The sequence below is a fragment of the Sorghum bicolor genome, chromosome 8, assembly GCF_000003195.3.
Source record: "Sorghum bicolor cultivar BTx623 chromosome 8, Sorghum_bicolor_NCBIv3, whole genome shotgun sequence".
Classification (NCBI taxonomy): domain Eukaryota; kingdom Viridiplantae; phylum Streptophyta; class Magnoliopsida; order Poales; family Poaceae; genus Sorghum; species Sorghum bicolor.
In genome coordinates, this window is record NC_012877.2 from 61,694,755 (window position 1) to 61,712,431 (window position 17,677).

Below are 17,677 nucleotides of genomic sequence, written 5' to 3' on the forward strand. Positions count from 1 at the left end.
TCAAATAGCAGTGTTGTGAGGAGGATTAGAAAAGAGAAGGTGTCTTGAGACAACTTATATTGTATAACTTGACTCTAATTACTTGCACCTTGCTCTAAGTTAGAAACCATATCTACTCGAGATCCAAGACATGAAGTGATCGATTGAAAATGGAGAGAGAATGAATGTGTTTGATAAAAAATTATTCTATAGAAACTATCCATTGGGATTATAGTTTCTATATATATATAGTGTCTATAGAACTTAATAAGTATAGAAACTACATATAATTTCTAGCAGTGAGACTGCCCTAAAGGCCTTTGGAATGACGAAAATGACCTTGATTGTTGGATAGGACAATAACACGAGGGATTCATAGAGAAATGACCGGTGCCAAATTAATGGCCTATGAGAAAGAGTGCCAATATGGATGCACATGATGTAGCTTCCTGAGAAAGCGAGAGATGGAGCCGAGGGATGTGAATGGGGGATAACGGCAGAACCTGCTTATATATGCGAGATTTGCTGCTAGACGAACGTAATCAGTGAGGCAGTTGTTTACGTTAATAGATTTTTAGAGGCGGTTGTCTTCTGAAATGAGATGTCGACCAATGAAAGCTGTTGGCTATATATTTTTGGAGATCATATCCCCAAGATGCAAGCTTATAGTTACAAAAGGCATGGGAGGGCTAGCTGTCTGCCATAGCGTCTAGTAGGATAACACTGCCATCATTAGTTGTGTGTAGATGCCTACTTCATTTGACTTGATGAGGAGCTAATAACACTCGGTAGCAATTTGTTGCATTGATTGCAGTAGTGTTACATTTGTTAGAATTTTTATCAGAAAGATCATCTAGATGTGTTTAAAACTTAATCCAGGTTGACGAGAGGACAATGCATTATTGGTCATACAAGGTATTGCTTGTTCAATTTATAACTTAATTTGTCTTGAAGGCCTTGCTTGAAAACATGTGCAGTGACAAGCATCTGCACATGCCATTATGAAGCGAGTGTGCTTGCATGCAATCGAACGAATCCTTCAAAACCAGCTACATATATTAAAACTGACGGTGGTGGTCGACCCGCGTCTCGTTTCAGCTGCCGTGCCCTATATAGAACTGCCGAAATGAAGAACTGGAGGACAACCTACAAGCTGCCCAGAGGAAGTACATACAGCAGACTGAAGATTGTGCTATGTTTGTCTAGATACACGCTGATCCAAAATAGCCTTCAATTTCCGCACTGCTGCCAAATTCTGTCACTGTGCAACCTGAATTCCTGATGGTCATTGCATGACGAAATCTTTGCATGTACAATATGTGGTTTGCGGGCAAGTCCACGAGTTTGCAGACCTACATAGTCACCGCACATGTATGTATCAAAATTGATTTTTCCTCTCTTTTTCCTCGGACACATATGCAAACATTTTCCATAGGATGTATGTATAGGAGAGCAAGTACTTAGGCACCAATCACATCGACGACGATGACACATATAGACATGCATGTATATTAAAAATGAAGATCTTGGTTATTCTCTAGAAAAAATGACGATCTTGATGGTGCCTAATTACGTTGGTATATAGTAGTCCTTATGTACTCTCACAAAGGAAGCAGTTTATGACAACGACATGATCTCCAAAGTCTAACTTTGACTCCTTTTTCATAAAAATATTAATCAAAAAGTGGTAATATATGTATATTATTATGAGAGTATTTTTCAAGATAAATCTATTAATTTATATGGTTTTCATATTTTCAAACTCAACAAGTTAAAAGTTATTTATGATTTATATTCCTAATGTTTAATACCTATCTTGTCCAAAACAATTTTATTTTTGAGTACGGAGGGATTACACATATATTCAATCCAGCTCCAAGAAAACAACATGACGCTGGAGAAGACACCTTGTTAGAATGTACTCTTCCCATATTAGGAGACATAGATCATGTGGATACGGCAAGCGGGCAAGGGCGATCAAGTCGGTCACCAGAGGACGCAGAGCAAAGCCTGCGGGTGATGGGGCCATGCATTGCGCCGTGCTGCAACGCCAAGAGGCGCTGCATGTGAGTTAGCAAGACCGGAGAGCATGAGGCCAGCATCCAGCGTAGGGGCAGCGGATTCAGAGAGCCAACAGATGTTCATGCTCTTCATATATCTGTGGGAACTTGGTTAATTAGTGGCATATTTCACCGCACCTGACACCTCCCATACCTATACGCATCAGATCGACCACGAAAAGGTTTCCTATCAAATTTCTCCTACTGTGAGCTCAAGATATAGTTTCTGCACTTTCATTGTAGCTAGGAGCAAGCTTACCTTCACTGCTTGAACCCTGGGTCTCATACATATATATCACCTAGGCAAGACTGCCCTGGTCTAGTTGGTGTGCGGCATTATTAAACTCAGCGTGCATGGAAGCGGCACGTGTCTAGGACACTCCATTGATTAGGAGGATAAAGCTGTATGTGCAAAAGAGAGACTCGCACACTTTCATGATTAGGAGGATAAAGTTCTAGTTGTAAAGTTAAAGCGATTTGTTTCTTTGTTTGCATTCCATATAGTGAGAAAACTAACATATGTTCATTTATGGGAGGATAAAATGGCTCAGAAACGCAACCCACGCTACAAGAAAAATACGCGCACTTGTTGATCTGATACAGCCAAACCCAAACATGTCACTATATCAGAAGTCTTTAGCACCTCTCTGCCATACCTCTCATCAAACAGAGATATCACATCGAGTTGGCATACGAGCATGACGTGCTTCACTGGTATCTAAACCAAGTGGGAAATTCTAGGTGAAAACATGTTACCAGGCACCAATTTGCATGCATGTTACTAATACTAACAAAGGTTAGTGCAAGTGGAAGGCCATTGAACATAATGTTTTCTCATGGTAGTACTTGTGTAAAGGAGTTGGTGTTACAAAAGATAATCTAGTCACAACTCACAACTGGTGGGTAGGGTAAATAATTAACATGTTGCCTCTATCACCTAGGGCAGACATTTAGGCATATGCTCTTTACAACATTGTTCCTTCTTGCAGTTTGCGTCATGGCATCATCAAAGATGATGACCACCGTGTGCATCATCAAATAATTTAGTTCTCTCCCATTATTCACCAAGAAATGTTTGGCCCCGCTCTTATGCATTTCTATTGCTGGATAGTTGGGATATTAATTATAAACCATTTATTCTATTATTTTCCCCCACATATTGTTATTTTAGAATCCTTTGTTAGCTAGAACATTACATTGCAAGGGGAAAAAATTCCAAGCTTCGAGGATGGATCATCCCACTACTGTAGAAGTGTAGATAGTTATAAGCTATAGAGGGTAAACACTAGAACAAATTCAGACGACTGTCTTTCATTTTGATTAGCTGAGTCGATCCGGTGATCGACGTAGGCTTGCTGCATAGATCTCTTGTTTCCAATTGAACAACGGAGTTTCCATGTGCCCTAACAATAGCCTAAATCCTGTCAAAAAATTCGTGATGCTTCTCATGCCTATGCACGGTGTCGTGCAATGTGTCTTCGCATTCATCTTATGTGGTTATAAGCTAGCTAGCCTTTTTATTCAAGAATGTGATTGACTGACGAGTTTTGTGCATGCCCAAGCATATATATTTCATGAGTACTTCAAGCCACACGCATGCACTGGAAGCATAGTTCATATATGTGTGATCGATATGATTGGTGCGTAAGTACTTGCTCTCCTATACATACATCCATAGGAAAATGTTTGCAGATGTGTACGTGGAAAAAGAGAGGAAAAAACTGTTTTTTTGATGCATACATGTGCGGTGAGTAGATGACGGTCGTCTGCATATATAGGGTGGTTGGACTGTAGACTTGTGGACTTGCCCGCAAACCACATATTGTACGTGCACAAATTTGGTCATGCATTATCAGGAATTCAGGGTGTGGTGCACAATGACAGAATTTGTCAGAGTGCGGAAATTGAAGGCTGTTTTGGATAAGCGCGTGTATTGTCTATACAGACATGCATAACACAATTATCAGCCTGCTCTATGTACGTATAGTATATTTCCTTTCGGTAACCTTTACGAGTGTTCTGAAAAAATTATCATCTTTCGTATGTTCGGTAATTATAATGGCATACAAGTAACACCGTGCATAACCAATGTGTTATCTTCGTCAACTTGGATTAAGTTATCTTCACATCTAGACGATCTATCTGATATGGTCAAAATTCTAACAAATGTAACACGGTAATGCAACAGATTTTCTACCGAGTGCTATTAGCTGATCCTCGCCAGATGACACTCTCCTAGTAATGGAGGCGTCCAGTAGGCAACTGCTAGCTCTAAAAGCTCTTCTCTACTCCTTTGGGGAATCAACTAGTCTCAAGGTCAACTACAATAAATCTGTTATGGTACCAATCAACATCAGCCCAGAGAAACTGCAACACCTAGCCAGAACATTCAATTGCGACACAGGCTCTCTCCCCTTTACATACCTAGGCCTTCCTCTAAGTATATCAAGGCCCAAAGCAATAGATTTTTCACCACTGGTGACAAAGTGTGAGAGAAGGCTAGCAGCAACCTCAACCTTCCTAAACCAAGCAGGGAGACTTGAGATCACCAATTCAGTGTTGTCTGCAATGCCAATGTTTTGCATGAGTACCTTCTTACTGCAGCAGACAGTAATTGAGAAAATTGACAAGTTCAGAAAGCTATACCTATGGAGAGGTGCTGACATTAATGCTAAACAAAGACCCAAGGTAGCTTGGAAAGTGGTATGCAGGGATAAGAAAGAAGGAGGGCTTGGAATTATTGATATCAAAACTCAGAATGAAGCTCTACTCATTAAACAACTTCATAAGTTCTTTAATAAGGCAGACATATACCATGGGTATACCTCATATGGGAAAAGCATTATGCAAATGGCAGTTTGCCCACCACAAACAAGAAAGGCTCTTTTTGGTGGAGGGATGTTTTAAAGCTTCTGGACAAGTTCAAAGGAATGGCTCAAGTGAACATAGGCTCAGGCAGTACATGCATGCTATGGGAAGACCAGTGGGGACATGGTGCACTTCGTAATGTTTTTCCAGAGCTTTTTTCCTTTGTTAGAGAAAAACAAATCTCCTTTAGGAAAATGAAGGATGCGCAGAATTTTGAATCCATCTTCTTCCTCCCCTTGTCCCAGCAAGCCCATTACCAGTTACAACAGCTGCTACAACTAGTACAAGCAGAGGGTAGCAATGAAGCTCAGGATACCTGGAGATACATCTGGAACAACCAATCTTTTTCAGTTAAAAAAGCCTACAAATAACTCAGTGGTCACTCTACTATTCCCCAAGCATTTAGTTGGCTATGGAAATCTTCCTGTCAAAATAAGCATAAGGTGTTCTTTTGGTTGGTAATAAAGGACAGAATCAGCACCAGACAACTCCTCAGAAGAAAACAGATGCACCTTCCAAGCTACTCCTGTGTTTTATGCAACAATGCAGTGGAGGAATCAGTAATACATCTCCTTCTGGAGTGCCCATTTGCCTCTCAGTGCTGGCAGCTCATCAATGTACAGAGTGACACCAGTAATGAATCCTTCAGAATTCTACAGAGCTTCAAGGTACAATTGGGGGTACCTTTCTTTATGGAAGCCATCATCTTAATGGCGTGGACCATCTGGAAAATGAGAAATGACTTGATCTTCGATCAGAGGAAACAACCCCTCCTTGCAAGCAGCCAAGAACTCATTCTGGGATGAGTGGAAATTGTTCCTGCTCAGAGCAAAAAGAAGCTACTTTCCCTTAATAGAACAATGGACTGCAAATCTTATGTAGCTTGGCTTTCTGCAGTAGCCTCACTGCTCTTCTTCATTTCATTCTTTGTATCCTGATTCCTCTTCCCACCCTTCCCCCATGCTTTTTCTTCTTTCCCTTTTCGTTGTTCGGTATTGAACCCTGTTTTTTTCTTTAATATATTCGTGCTGTAGGGGTGTAAACCCCTCCAGTTTTCCTAAAAAAAAAAAATAGGCAGCACATATACCACAAATGATGGCAAATGTTATCCTACCTACACGCTATGGCAGACAGCAAGCCATCAGATGACTATTGTATTTATAATCTTGGATCATAGCCTAGCTAACGTTGCCATGCATATATGATATATATAAACAAGACATTTTCATTTCCGCTAGTGCCTTGACATCACTACTATATATAAAATCAATTTTTGGAGAAATTGGGCCGCGTTTATATTAACATAAGCATGGAAAAATTGGGCAATCTCCAAAAATTGCCAGCGGCTTTCAGTGCTGGAGCATGGGCCCTAAATTCTTATTAACACCCGCCTCACTAAATACGTCCAAAGGCGAGGAGGCCTGACCAAATTTAATTATATCCCATATAAGCACAACGGGCCCGTTTGGATCCTTAGAATTGAATTCATTCTAATAGTTATAATTTAGACATAGACTAATTAAACTAATATAGTTGTATATATATATATATATATATATTGTTAGGCATACAAGGGACCACTTATACGTTGTATTTATATATTGTAGGGAAGTGAGTTGAAGAATAGATCATTACAACATAGTAATCTATGGAATCCGTTTCGATCTCCCACCCTATAAATTTGAGATAGATTTATTTGTGAGCTTACAAAAATTATGAAATATAATTCAAACCAAATAACATAATTCATTATATATATTTTAATTCCTTTAAAACGAAGGTATCCAAACGGCCCCTTAGGGTTTCTCTATTCTCGCCCTCTCTCGTCCATCAGAGCTCCCTCTCACGCTTTCTCTAGACTCAACACCAAATCTCATGGCCCACTGTTGAATAAAAAAAAATCTCATGGCCCACTGCTCCAAGCCACCGATCGAGGCCATGCACGGCAGTACGCCCCAGCCAAACCCACCTGACACAACTACCTTCTGTCACCCTCTTTCTCGTCAGGAAACCGATCCAAGGGTGTGGCGCATGGTGGAGAAGCCGCGACCCAAGGAATCGAACTAAGCCCTTACAGAGCTTGGTTTCAAATAAATCACACATTACTCTTTGGGCCTCTAATCTGGCCAGGATTGTGCTGGTTTCAGCCTTCTTGAGCCTAAGTTGTTCCTTAATCCTAATACACAACACACCCTGCATTTAGTGTAAAAATATATGCTTAGAATCTTTAAACAGAACACATGAAAATGCTCTTTTAGTTAAGGAATCATGCATGCTTACTGCATAGTGCGCGCATAGTGTCTCTTATCACTGAGCTGAAGAAGCCATATGCACTGCACGATTGTCACATCCCATGCCACAGATAAAGGTTAGGAGCGAAGTTAAGCACCTATATTATGTCCTTCTAGTAAAATTGAAGGGCAGATGATACTTGACAGTGGATGGGTTAGGGATCCAGTGTGGAAAAAAGATATAACAGAGGCATGGCTTTGACCCTGGTGGGCCAGTGTGAAAGAAAGATATAACATGAAGATATCTAGGATCAGTAAGATCTATTTGTAGATAAGATCAAGGCCAGACAGAGATCTAGGTTTAGTCTTAAGTCAAAGTTTCTGGGAAATTAAGGATCTAGTGACAGAAAAGAAGAATGATGCTTTTACTGCACATTTCAATGAGGAAAAAAAAGTTATAGCTGCTATTTTTGGTTCGGTTGTTATCCTGTGGGAGATAATTGGAAGTGAGAGACATATGCAGGTGGGGGCTGTAGGGCGTGGGATCTGTTGAGCAACAGGAGAATGATACCACGTTTAAAGTGCTTTCAGAAAGATAAATGAGAGATCATCCATATTGTTGTAGTAGCATCACATCGACAATTTGACATTTAGCATGCAGCACACACTTGAACAAGCAATCATGTTTTAGTTCTGAACTCTGAAGTCACCTCTTACAAACGGCACTGCAACGTAGCAAGGTACACGAGCTATGACAGACAAAGGGACAACACAATCTGGATCCAGTACTTATAACTCTTATCGTCCCACCAAGCACAATCCACTTATTATCACTCAATAACTACAATAACAACACTCCTATCTGAACCTTTTAAGTGTCTTGAACACAAACACAGGGACACCTTAGCAGAGGCCAGACAGGAGAGCAGCCATGGTGCTACGTGCAGTCTGCACTCTATGTGGTGAGAATGGTCGGGATGTAAATCGTCTTGTTGCCAAGGACACGGGCACGGGTGTCGGGGAAGTTGTCCATCCCCGGCAGTGCAGTAACAGTGCCATCGGCAGTGACACCGATGGGGTAGCTGAGGAGGTGGCCTGGGAGATCCTGCTCGAGGTCATCGCTTGTGTACAGATCCCAATACTTGTCAGCGATCCTGTTCACCTTCTGCACACACTCCATGCTCTCAGGGTGCTGGAAGACATCATCCAGCATTCCCAGGTGCTCGTACCACAGAGACATCCGGAAGCCGTGGATCTGGCCCCGGGCAGGCTGCTTGGTTGCCAGGTGGTACGGCTGGTACGCGCCCATGGCGATTTCAGAGTCCCTGGCACCGTCCATGGACCTCTGGTTGATGTTGGCGGACCCAACGATGATGTACTCGTCATCCACTGAAATCAAACAAAAGATGTTACCATCTTAGTCAACAACAAATGGACACCCTTCAATCAAAGCAAAAGAGCAATTCAAGCAGTAATTCAGATGTTCAACATTTTGCTACCAAGAGTAACTAACTGTATATCTTGACTTATTTTTACTCGTTTGAAAAGTGTGTTAATTCCTTCAAAAAAAGTGGAATTATATGAGCTTATATAGGACAGTTGTTCCCCTAAAAATTTGTTGTTCTATATTGATGCCTTTCCTGTCGAGCATAGTTATGCTTTTAACTAAGAAAACATGTTGATCCAAACATATTCACATCAGAGAGTAAGTTTCACAACAACTTCAACCATACTCCTAATTTTGGTAGATAAAAGATATGTGGTCTATTAGAAAAACTACTGAAATATATAGTGTAATGCATGGCTATATAGATGTTACTATATACCATGAACAGAAAATCTAACACCTCTAAAGCCAAGAGAAGCAGAAAACAATGTAAGCAGGGTGCCCAATGCTTTGCTATCAAGAGAAACTACCCCTTGGTTTCAAGCTAAAAGAGAGAAGAGCATGAGATCTTTCTACAAAGCAGGATTAGGACAATTTCTTCCTGATATACTTTATTTATCCTTTTAAGTTTTTTTGCTGCTCTCTAAAATTGTTATAATTCTAACTTAAAGTGATCCCTTGCTTCCAATACTGGTAAAGCCGAAATAATCCCTTGCTACCAAGAGTAACTAACTGTATATCTTGACTTATTTTTACTCGTTTGAAAAGAGTGTTAATTCCTTCAAAAGAGTGGAATTATATGAGCTGGTATAGGATAATTGTTCCCACTAAAATTTGTTGTTCTATATTGATGCCTTTCCTGTCCAGCATTGATCCAAACATATGCACATCAGAAGAGTAAGTTTCACAACAACATCAACCGTGCTCCTAAATTTTGATAAATAAAAGATATGTGGTCTATTGCAATATATAGTGAAATGCTATGTAGAGGTTACTCTCATGAACAGAAAATCTGACACATCTGAAGCCAAGAGAAGAAAACAATGTAAGCACTAAACAGGGTGCCCAACGCTTTGCTTTCAAGAGAAACTACCCCTTGGTTTCAAAGCTAAAACAGAGAAGAACATGATATCTTTGAACAAAGCAGGATTATAATAACATAGGACAATTTCTTCCAGATATATACTTTATTTGTATCCTTTAATAAGTTTTTTTGCTGGTCTCTAAAATAGTTATAATTCTAACTTAAAGTGATCCCTTGCTTCCAATACCGGTAAAGCCGAAATAATGCATGCTCTGTATCTAAACAAGACATGCTAACTTAGGTGTGTGAACGTATAAAATATATATTCTATATCACTAAACTTTATCGTTAAAAATTTCAGTAAACTGAAAAATGAAATATAGTGCAATACGAGGGCAAAGTACAAGTGATCCATTACCTATCATCATTTTGCTATGAACATAGATCATAAACCTCCTAGACTCTTGAGCACGGATGTAATCAGTATCAGGTTCTGGGTGTTCCTCGGGTTCATATTCTCCCTCCTGCTTCACCTCACGGTTACCTAAGCAGAAGAAAGTGAGATAGTCCTTGGGGTTTGCTTCGATTCCCTTGGCATGGAGAGCTTGTGTGATGTCAGTGTACATCATCTCCATTGTTCTCCTTTGCCAGTCAAGAATTGGCTGAACAGAAAAACTTTCTGGAACACCCTCAGGCCACATTGGCACCACAACATAAACAGTAAAACGTTCCCCAGCTTCAATCTTGCTGACAATCTTCAATGAGAGCTCCTTCGGAATCAAGTGAAGAGCACCAATTTCTTCCGGCTTGATGCCTTGGGGCTTCCAGCCATATGAACTTCCAAGGAAGTACTGATTCTCAATGTAGATGAAGTTCTTCGCCCTCCGGATAGCATTTATGTATGCATCCTGGATACTCCGGTCGATGATTTGATCCTTTCCACTCACAAGACCAGCTCTTGCAGCATCCTCAGGAGTCTCAGGGAAACCAAAAGCAGCACCACCATCAATGGATCTGAAGAGCTGAACATTCCATGTTTCTCTGTCCTCCGGGAACATCACAGGAGATGGGGGAATAATAATGTCAGAAAGATCCCTGAGACGTACAAGGAGGTCCTTGCCACCCTGCTTCCTCCATCTCTGCTCAAAGTTGTAAAGAACATCCCAAGCAATTGGCCCTTCAAGCCTTGAATGAATATCATGCCATGGCTCTCTTGGACCACCTTTCTTGATTGATCCACCCCCAAAGTTTGGCTGGTTGAAGTCATCATGATGGACAGTGTCAAGTGTCCTAAACAAGGAGTGATACTGGGTATCATACCTTCCATCACAAAGGTCAATGCCACCAATGAAGCTGACTATCCTCCTCCGCTGGGAGCCATGGTTTGGCAGCTCATGGTCAACTACTACTATCTTCTGATGGTGCGTGAACATAGTTGATATCTGCAGATCCTGAACCAAGCTTCCAGAATCATCAGGGTTGCGACCGCACAGAACACAGTTGACGTCCGTGCCATGGAAGTAATTTGCAGTCTCCTCATCATGGGTAGCCATATGACCATCCTTCTTAAGCAGGCCGACTGAAGTCCTATCATCCCACACTAACATAAGGACCCGGACACCTTCACTGGCCTTCCTTTTGAGCAACTCCCCAAGAGTAACATCACCTCCTGGTTTTGGCCTGTTGGTGTCCCTAACCAAGGTGATCTCTGTGTACACAGACCAACCAGTGATGTAAATCAAATGCTGGGCCTTGCTTATGGCATCAAAGATATCCTCCCAGCACCTTTGTGGCTCGTAGTTCTTGCCATCAGCAAGAGGGATCCTAGGAACAAAGTTGTCGGGGACATGAGCGTCCTGGTATAGAGTAACCTTACACCCTTGCCTCTGCGAGAAGAAGGTGTAAGGAACACCAGGGTACTTCTTGCTCTGAACACCCCTCGCCCAATTGCAGTCCTTGGAAACATCAAAGTACTGAATCTTCACATGGATCTTGCTGTGTCCAATAGGCTCACGCTTGTCATCACAGATTTCAAGCCACTTGTCAATCTCCTCTCCTACCAGGATGTCTGCCACAGGCATGTAAGCCCTCCCGATGAGTGAGGCCCCAATGGGGTTGTCGATCTTGACAGTGAAGATTACGTTGGCCGCCCTGTGTGCGCAGTAGATGTGGAAGGACTCGTACCAGCGAGGATTGACGGGCTCGTTGGAGATGATACGTGTACGCCCGACGCGGGTCTTCTCCAGATCAATGGTGGCATATATCTTGGTGCTGCCCTTGCCCACACCCACGCTTTCCTCGATCCCTTCCACAAGCTGTCGAAGCAAAATGAAATGAACATGTCGTATTAGCAGAAGAGACGAATATGGTAGACATACTTCGAAATATGATTAAGGGAACTAATGCTTGAGCGTGCTGTCGTTCTTGAGCAAAATTAGAACAGTACCATGCCAGTTAATTATGAAGTGATCAATAGTAGTAGAGAGACTAATAATATGGAGGCAGGCAGGTAGTGCCATCATTTATGAATCATTCGTTGTCTCTGTAGTCTGTACTAACCAAATCACTCATCACGAGTTAGTGAAAGCGGATTTACTCAACGCAATAATCATTAGATCTCATGCATCATTTATAAATAGAATACACGAAGGCATATGGAGAGGCAAGTTAAGAAACAGAAAACAAGGAAACTATCTAAACCGCGCTCCTCCTAAGATGGCACCGGGTACATGCGCCTGCTACTGTATGGTCTGTAGAACACGTGAGGATTAACACACTAACACGCCCCTACAGTTGGAACATCGATATCAGCTAGGATTGGAGACATTCAATTTGGACCAAAATTCCTTAAAAATAAAGGTAGGCAGCTGCGTCGTGGTAGGCACATGAAGAACTCGGAGTGTAAATCGATCTCAACGTGTTTGGTGTGCTTATGCTATACCAGATTTGTTGAGAGATTTACGGCAATGATGTTATCACAAAATACCACAGTGGAACACCTAATAAAACAGAAATGAAGCTCCTGAAATAATTGACGATGTCAAATGACCTCTGTAATATTATTAGCAACTACCCGATATTCGGTCTCTGCACTCGAATGACATACCGCCAGCCAACGCTTTGACGACCAGGAGATCAATTTTTCACCCAAAATTACAACATACCCTGAGGTAGAATGAGTATCCACATAGCCAAGCCAGTCAACATCAGACTTGGTCATAACTCGATGAACAAAGCAGCTGCAGACCATTGTCCAAGGTGCCCTTGATATAGCGGAGAGAGCACACTTGATCAAGGCCAAATGTGGCTCACGGGGATCATACATATGAAGACAGATCTTTTGGATGACATTATACAGATGTCATAGCAGGTGAAATGAGATACTATACACTACTACAAAAAAATCTTTTAAGACATGTTTTAGAATTATTTTTGGAGGCGGGCAGCACTTTCAAGGTGGAGTGGTCATTTTTTATTAACTGAGGTCCTAAAATCAATTAATCAAGGCGGGCAACGTAAAAAAAAACCACCTCGAAATGGGGTATTAATCGAGGTGGTTTTTATAATGCATCCGCCTCAGTTAATACATTAACCAAAGCAGACTTTTACAAGGCCCACCTCTTAAAATGCTGAACCCCTAGTGGCGCAAACAAAGCCTAATACACGAACTTAGGGTTAGCTTCACTCAATCATTCCTCTCCTTAGTAGACCGAGTTTCTCTGCCTCCCTCCCAGCACCCCATCCTGCGAACCTCTCTGTCTCCCTCCTAGCGCCCCTCTCCCTCCCACCATGCTCTCTCCCTCCCACCATACCCCCACTACTACAGTATTTTTAACCATGGTGGGCAAAAGCAGTTAACCGCGATGGGCAGAGCAATCGCCTCAGATGAAAGGTCACGATTAATCGTGGTCTTAACTGAGGTGGTTGGCCAACCACCTCGATTAATATATATTAACAGAGGCGGTTGCCCTAATTTGACCACCTCGGTTAATACCTATTAACCGAGGCAGTTGCTAGGCCGGCAGCCCGCATGATTAACCGAGGCGGGCCACTAGTCCACCCACCTCTGAGGGCCAGAAAAAAGACCACGGTAAAGATTTTGTGTAGTAGTGCCCTCCGCTCTACCTTCCACCACGCCCCCTCCCCTCTCCTCTCCCCTTCCTAGCGTCCTAGGCAAGCAACATGGGTCATGCGGCAGCGGTGGCAAGCTCCTAGTAGTGAAGGCCGCACGTGCCCCTGGTGGTGGAGAAGGCACTCGTGCCCTTGGTGGTGGAGGCCATACGCATGTAGGTCCCTGGCAGTGGAGGGCCCTCCCTCTTTGCACGGAGCATGTGGGGCCTAGTAGCGTGCGCCCTCCCTGTCTACATAGAGCATGGGGGCTAGCGGCATGCATCCTCGCTCCCTCCCCTAGGCGCACCTTGCTCCCCTTCCTCTCCCACGGCACGGTGGCATGATGATGATGGTGGCGCAGTGGAGTAGCTAGCCATGAATCTAGCCTTGGGCACATGAATCTGGTGGATCCGGCCATGGGCCATGCGGATTCGGTGGATCCAGCCTTAGGGCGTGTGGATCTGGCAGTGCTCCTCGTCATCTCATGTCAGGGAGGGAGGAGTTGCCGGTGGTGCTCATCGTCATGCCGGTGGAGGACATGCTCAGATGGATCTAGCGAGCGGTGGCGCGTGGATGGGCTCGTCAAGCCCCTAGATGGGCTCAGTGGGCCTGTCCATGGGTTTTTGTCTATTTTGGTGTTTTATTCTCTTAACCAGGGCAAACAACAAACCACCTCGAAATAGGTCACATTTATCATGACCTTTGCTCCGAGGCGTTTCTCTTGCCCGCCTCAGAAAATGCTTTTTGCCCGCCTCCGAAGTGTTTTCTTGTAGTAGTGGTAGGGGGCCAACAAGAGCATGGTAATCAGTGGTGTTGGTAACAGGAGTCCCATTAGTAGAGAGCTTAACATTTGTGTGTCAATTGGAGTGGAACAAGATTTTAAACCAGTCATACTAGCATGATCCAAGATCTCAAGCATATAGTGACACTGTGACCGGGACATACCATTAGTACTACGAGAGACAAACATCTTAATAAAGTGATGTTGACTCCCAAGATCCTTCATAGAGAACTCCACTATAAGAGAGCCGACAATATTGCATAGTAAATCTCCAGAAGAGGCAGTCAACATAATACCATCAACGTAAAAGAGGCAAGTATGCCATGTTGGACCCATGCCCAAGAACAAAGAGAGATGTATCCGATTTTGCTTCCACAAAACTAATAGATCAAAGAAAGGAAGCAAACTTGTTGTACCAACCTCGAGGCAGGCCGAAGAGGGACTTATTATGATGGCGCACATGGTTAGGCTTGCAGGAATCAAGAAACCATATGGTTCCACACAGTATACGTTGCTCAAGGTGCCAGGAAGAAAATCATTCTTCACATCCACTACACCACAATCCTTAATCAATCTGGTAGTTTTAGTTTGTGGACTTAGTTTGTGGACTCGAACCTAATGGTCGTAATGGTCGTAATGTTGGATCACTTTTGGATGATGACTTAGCAAGATTATACATTCAGTATGTTGGCTTTCTGTCAACAAGCTTAAGCTAGTGACATGATTATATATGTACTCATTTGATATGGATGAATGAGAATATAATTGATCTACCCATTTGTGTATGTCATTCAATATTGTATTTGTTCTGAACGTGGTCTAGTTGTAAATATATGTGGATTATTTTTTTATTTAATTGATCTTGATGGAGTAGCGATTGCTAAAAGTTATTACTGTGATGGACTATCCATTGCTAAAACTACAAACAACCTGTCCGTTGCTAAATTCTAGGGCCATGGACGGTCAGTCGCTAAAGATGAAGTCCATCGCTGTATAACTACAGCGACAGCTTCAACAGCGTCTACTAGGGTCCGTGCTATAACTTTTAGCAGCGACCTTCTATTGTTGTACACCTCTTACAACAACTTCAAGTCAGTCGCTGAATAAAGGTTATGGTGTAGTGATCCAACTAATGTACAGGCCAATTACGAGATAAATAGAACCATGCGGATGATGGCTTCCTTCATAATGGTACTAAAAGTCTCACCAAAATCAATACTAGAGCATTGTTTGAAACCCCAAAGTACCTAGAGAGCTTTGTAGCAATCTAGGGTACCATTAGGAAGCAACATGTTCATGTAGATCCACTTTTCGGTTACAATATAATGTTGGGGCCACGTGGGCAAGGAACAAGAGTGGCTTCCAGGTCAAAGATCACCCCCGAGTTATACAAAAACATGTTTGCCCTGAGTGACTATAACATGGTCATTGATTATAGTCGAAACTAGAACCTCACCTGATGGTAACTGTGTGCCAGAACTAATTGTGTTGGTTTGTTGCAGCAAAGAGGAGATATCCTAAAATGAGGCTGAGGATGGGTTGTTGTGTGAAAATAGCCTAATTCCCAACGGTCCAATCACCGTTGGAGGTCCAATGACCATCGAAGGCCCAACAGATACAAAGGAAATGGGCTCCACAATGATTGGCCCATGGAGGACAGCTATTGAGGCCAAAGTGTCCAGTGTCCCGTTAGTAATAGTCTGAGAAATAGATTCAACCGGGGCAATAGCAGATGGAGCAAGCCCGACATCACCTAGACTTACAATACTAGTACTTGCAACAACTGGTATACTAATAGGGCTAGACACATAGTCAAACTCTGAGAGAAATTCAAGATTGGATAAAAGGGAGGAAGAGGAAAGAAAGATTCATCAAAAGTAACATGTGAAGAAATAGTGTGATTTGTGGCAAGAAATCGTTGGTCGTACGTTGGGAGAGAGACTGAGGAGGAGAGGATGGGACTACATACCTTGCGGATGAACTTGGGGGCGCGTCCGCTGGCGCGTTGCGGGTTGGAGAGCGACGCCGCCTCGAAGATGGTGGCGTGGAGCGTGCCGTGGAGCAAGCTCATCTCAGCCATGGCAGCTAGCAGGTCTCCTTCCCCTGCTGCTGTCCCTCCTCCTCGCTCGACGCTGTGTCAGCCTAGCAAGCAGCAGGACTCCTGCGGAAGCGAAACAACGCACGCCATATATAATCCAAGCACCAGTCACGACGCACGCGTCGTCTCCATTGTTTGTTCCACATGAGACGAGAAGGAGACGGGACAAGTGGCGGCCTAGATGTGGGTTTGCCGCGGCTGCCTAGTTGCATCGCTTGCCCATCAGTGGGCATATGCATGTGGCCGTCGTCCTCCGGATGCGACTTATTCCTACGAGTACGTGCAACCCCGTGGGCCGTGGAGCATGGTAAGTCGTCGAGTCGATCATTTATAAAATTCAATTCCATCGCCCCTTAATTTCATTCTTGTTTAGATCATCAGACTAAAGAAATTAATAAAGGTCGCCTAACAAGGACAAGGCAAACGAAGCTTTCATATATATTTTTACTAATTCATTCATTCAGACGTCTCAAAAAATAATTTTGTTTGGTCTGCAGCGCTCTTCGAGTCTCGGTTTGAGAGCCTCTGACGGCTGGAGACCGCGGCCGGACAGAAACCAGCTACAGAATGAATTATTTTTTTTCCCCCGCACATGGTTCATCTAATATGACTGCCGATTAATTAATTAATCTGCTGCTTCCGCGGAGTTGCGTCTGAGGCTTGAAACGCACGTGCTTTCTGGGTTGACTCTTTCTTAGTAGCCTCGACCACCAATATAATATCACGACCCGACATCCGTTAGAGCATCTTAAAAGATTAGCTAAGAAAAATTAGCCAAATTTAAATATTGGAGTATACTCTAACAGAGTCTATAAAACCAAGAGGCTGAATGGTTAGTAAGATAGACTATCTAAAAGTAGAGAGTGAACAAATAAGGTGAGATGGAGAGCTACTAAATTTAGAGAGTAATTTATAGATTCTGTTGGAGACATTTTTCATATAAATAATAACCAGATTTACCATTAAAAATATAATTTGGCTAATGTCTCAGAGAATCTCTTAAATCTAATGTTGCTGACATGAACACACATGCAATGCTTTATCAAGTTAAAACTATTAACCAATTATCGAAATAAAAATCCAGTTGCACCTTTCAATAAACTATTCAAAACAAGATCCCATATAGATACATTTAGATA

The 17,677-nt window shown here is 42.6% G+C and overlaps 1 protein-coding gene across 1 annotated transcript; it reads right to left on the reverse strand.

The window, feature by feature from the left end:
* LOC8071513 (phospholipase D alpha 1) lies at positions 7,788-16,684 on the reverse strand. The gene is made up of 3 exons (XM_002443580.2): positions 16,410-16,684; positions 9,968-11,864; positions 7,788-8,527 (listed from the first exon to the last, which is right to left on the reverse strand). The coding sequence occupies exons 1-3, from the start codon at positions 16,518-16,520 to the stop codon at positions 8,094-8,096; spliced, it is 2,442 nt and encodes an 813-aa protein (XP_002443625.1). The 5' UTR covers positions 16,521-16,684; the 3' UTR covers positions 7,788-8,093.

Excerpts from the sequence above, each read along its gene's own strand:
- LOC8071513 (XM_002443580.2), bottom strand. The coding sequence starts at position 16,520 with ATGGCTGAGATGAGCTTGCTCCACGGCACGCTCCACGCCACCATCTTC. Across the intron at positions 11,865-16,409 it reads CCCCCAAGTTCATCCGCAAG|CTTGTGGAAGGGATCGAGGA; the intron begins GTATGTAGTCCC and ends TTGCTTCGACAG. Across the intron at positions 8,528-9,967 it reads TCATAGCAAAATGATGATAG|TGGATGACGAGTACATCATC; the intron begins GTAATGGATCAC and ends GTTTGATTTCAG.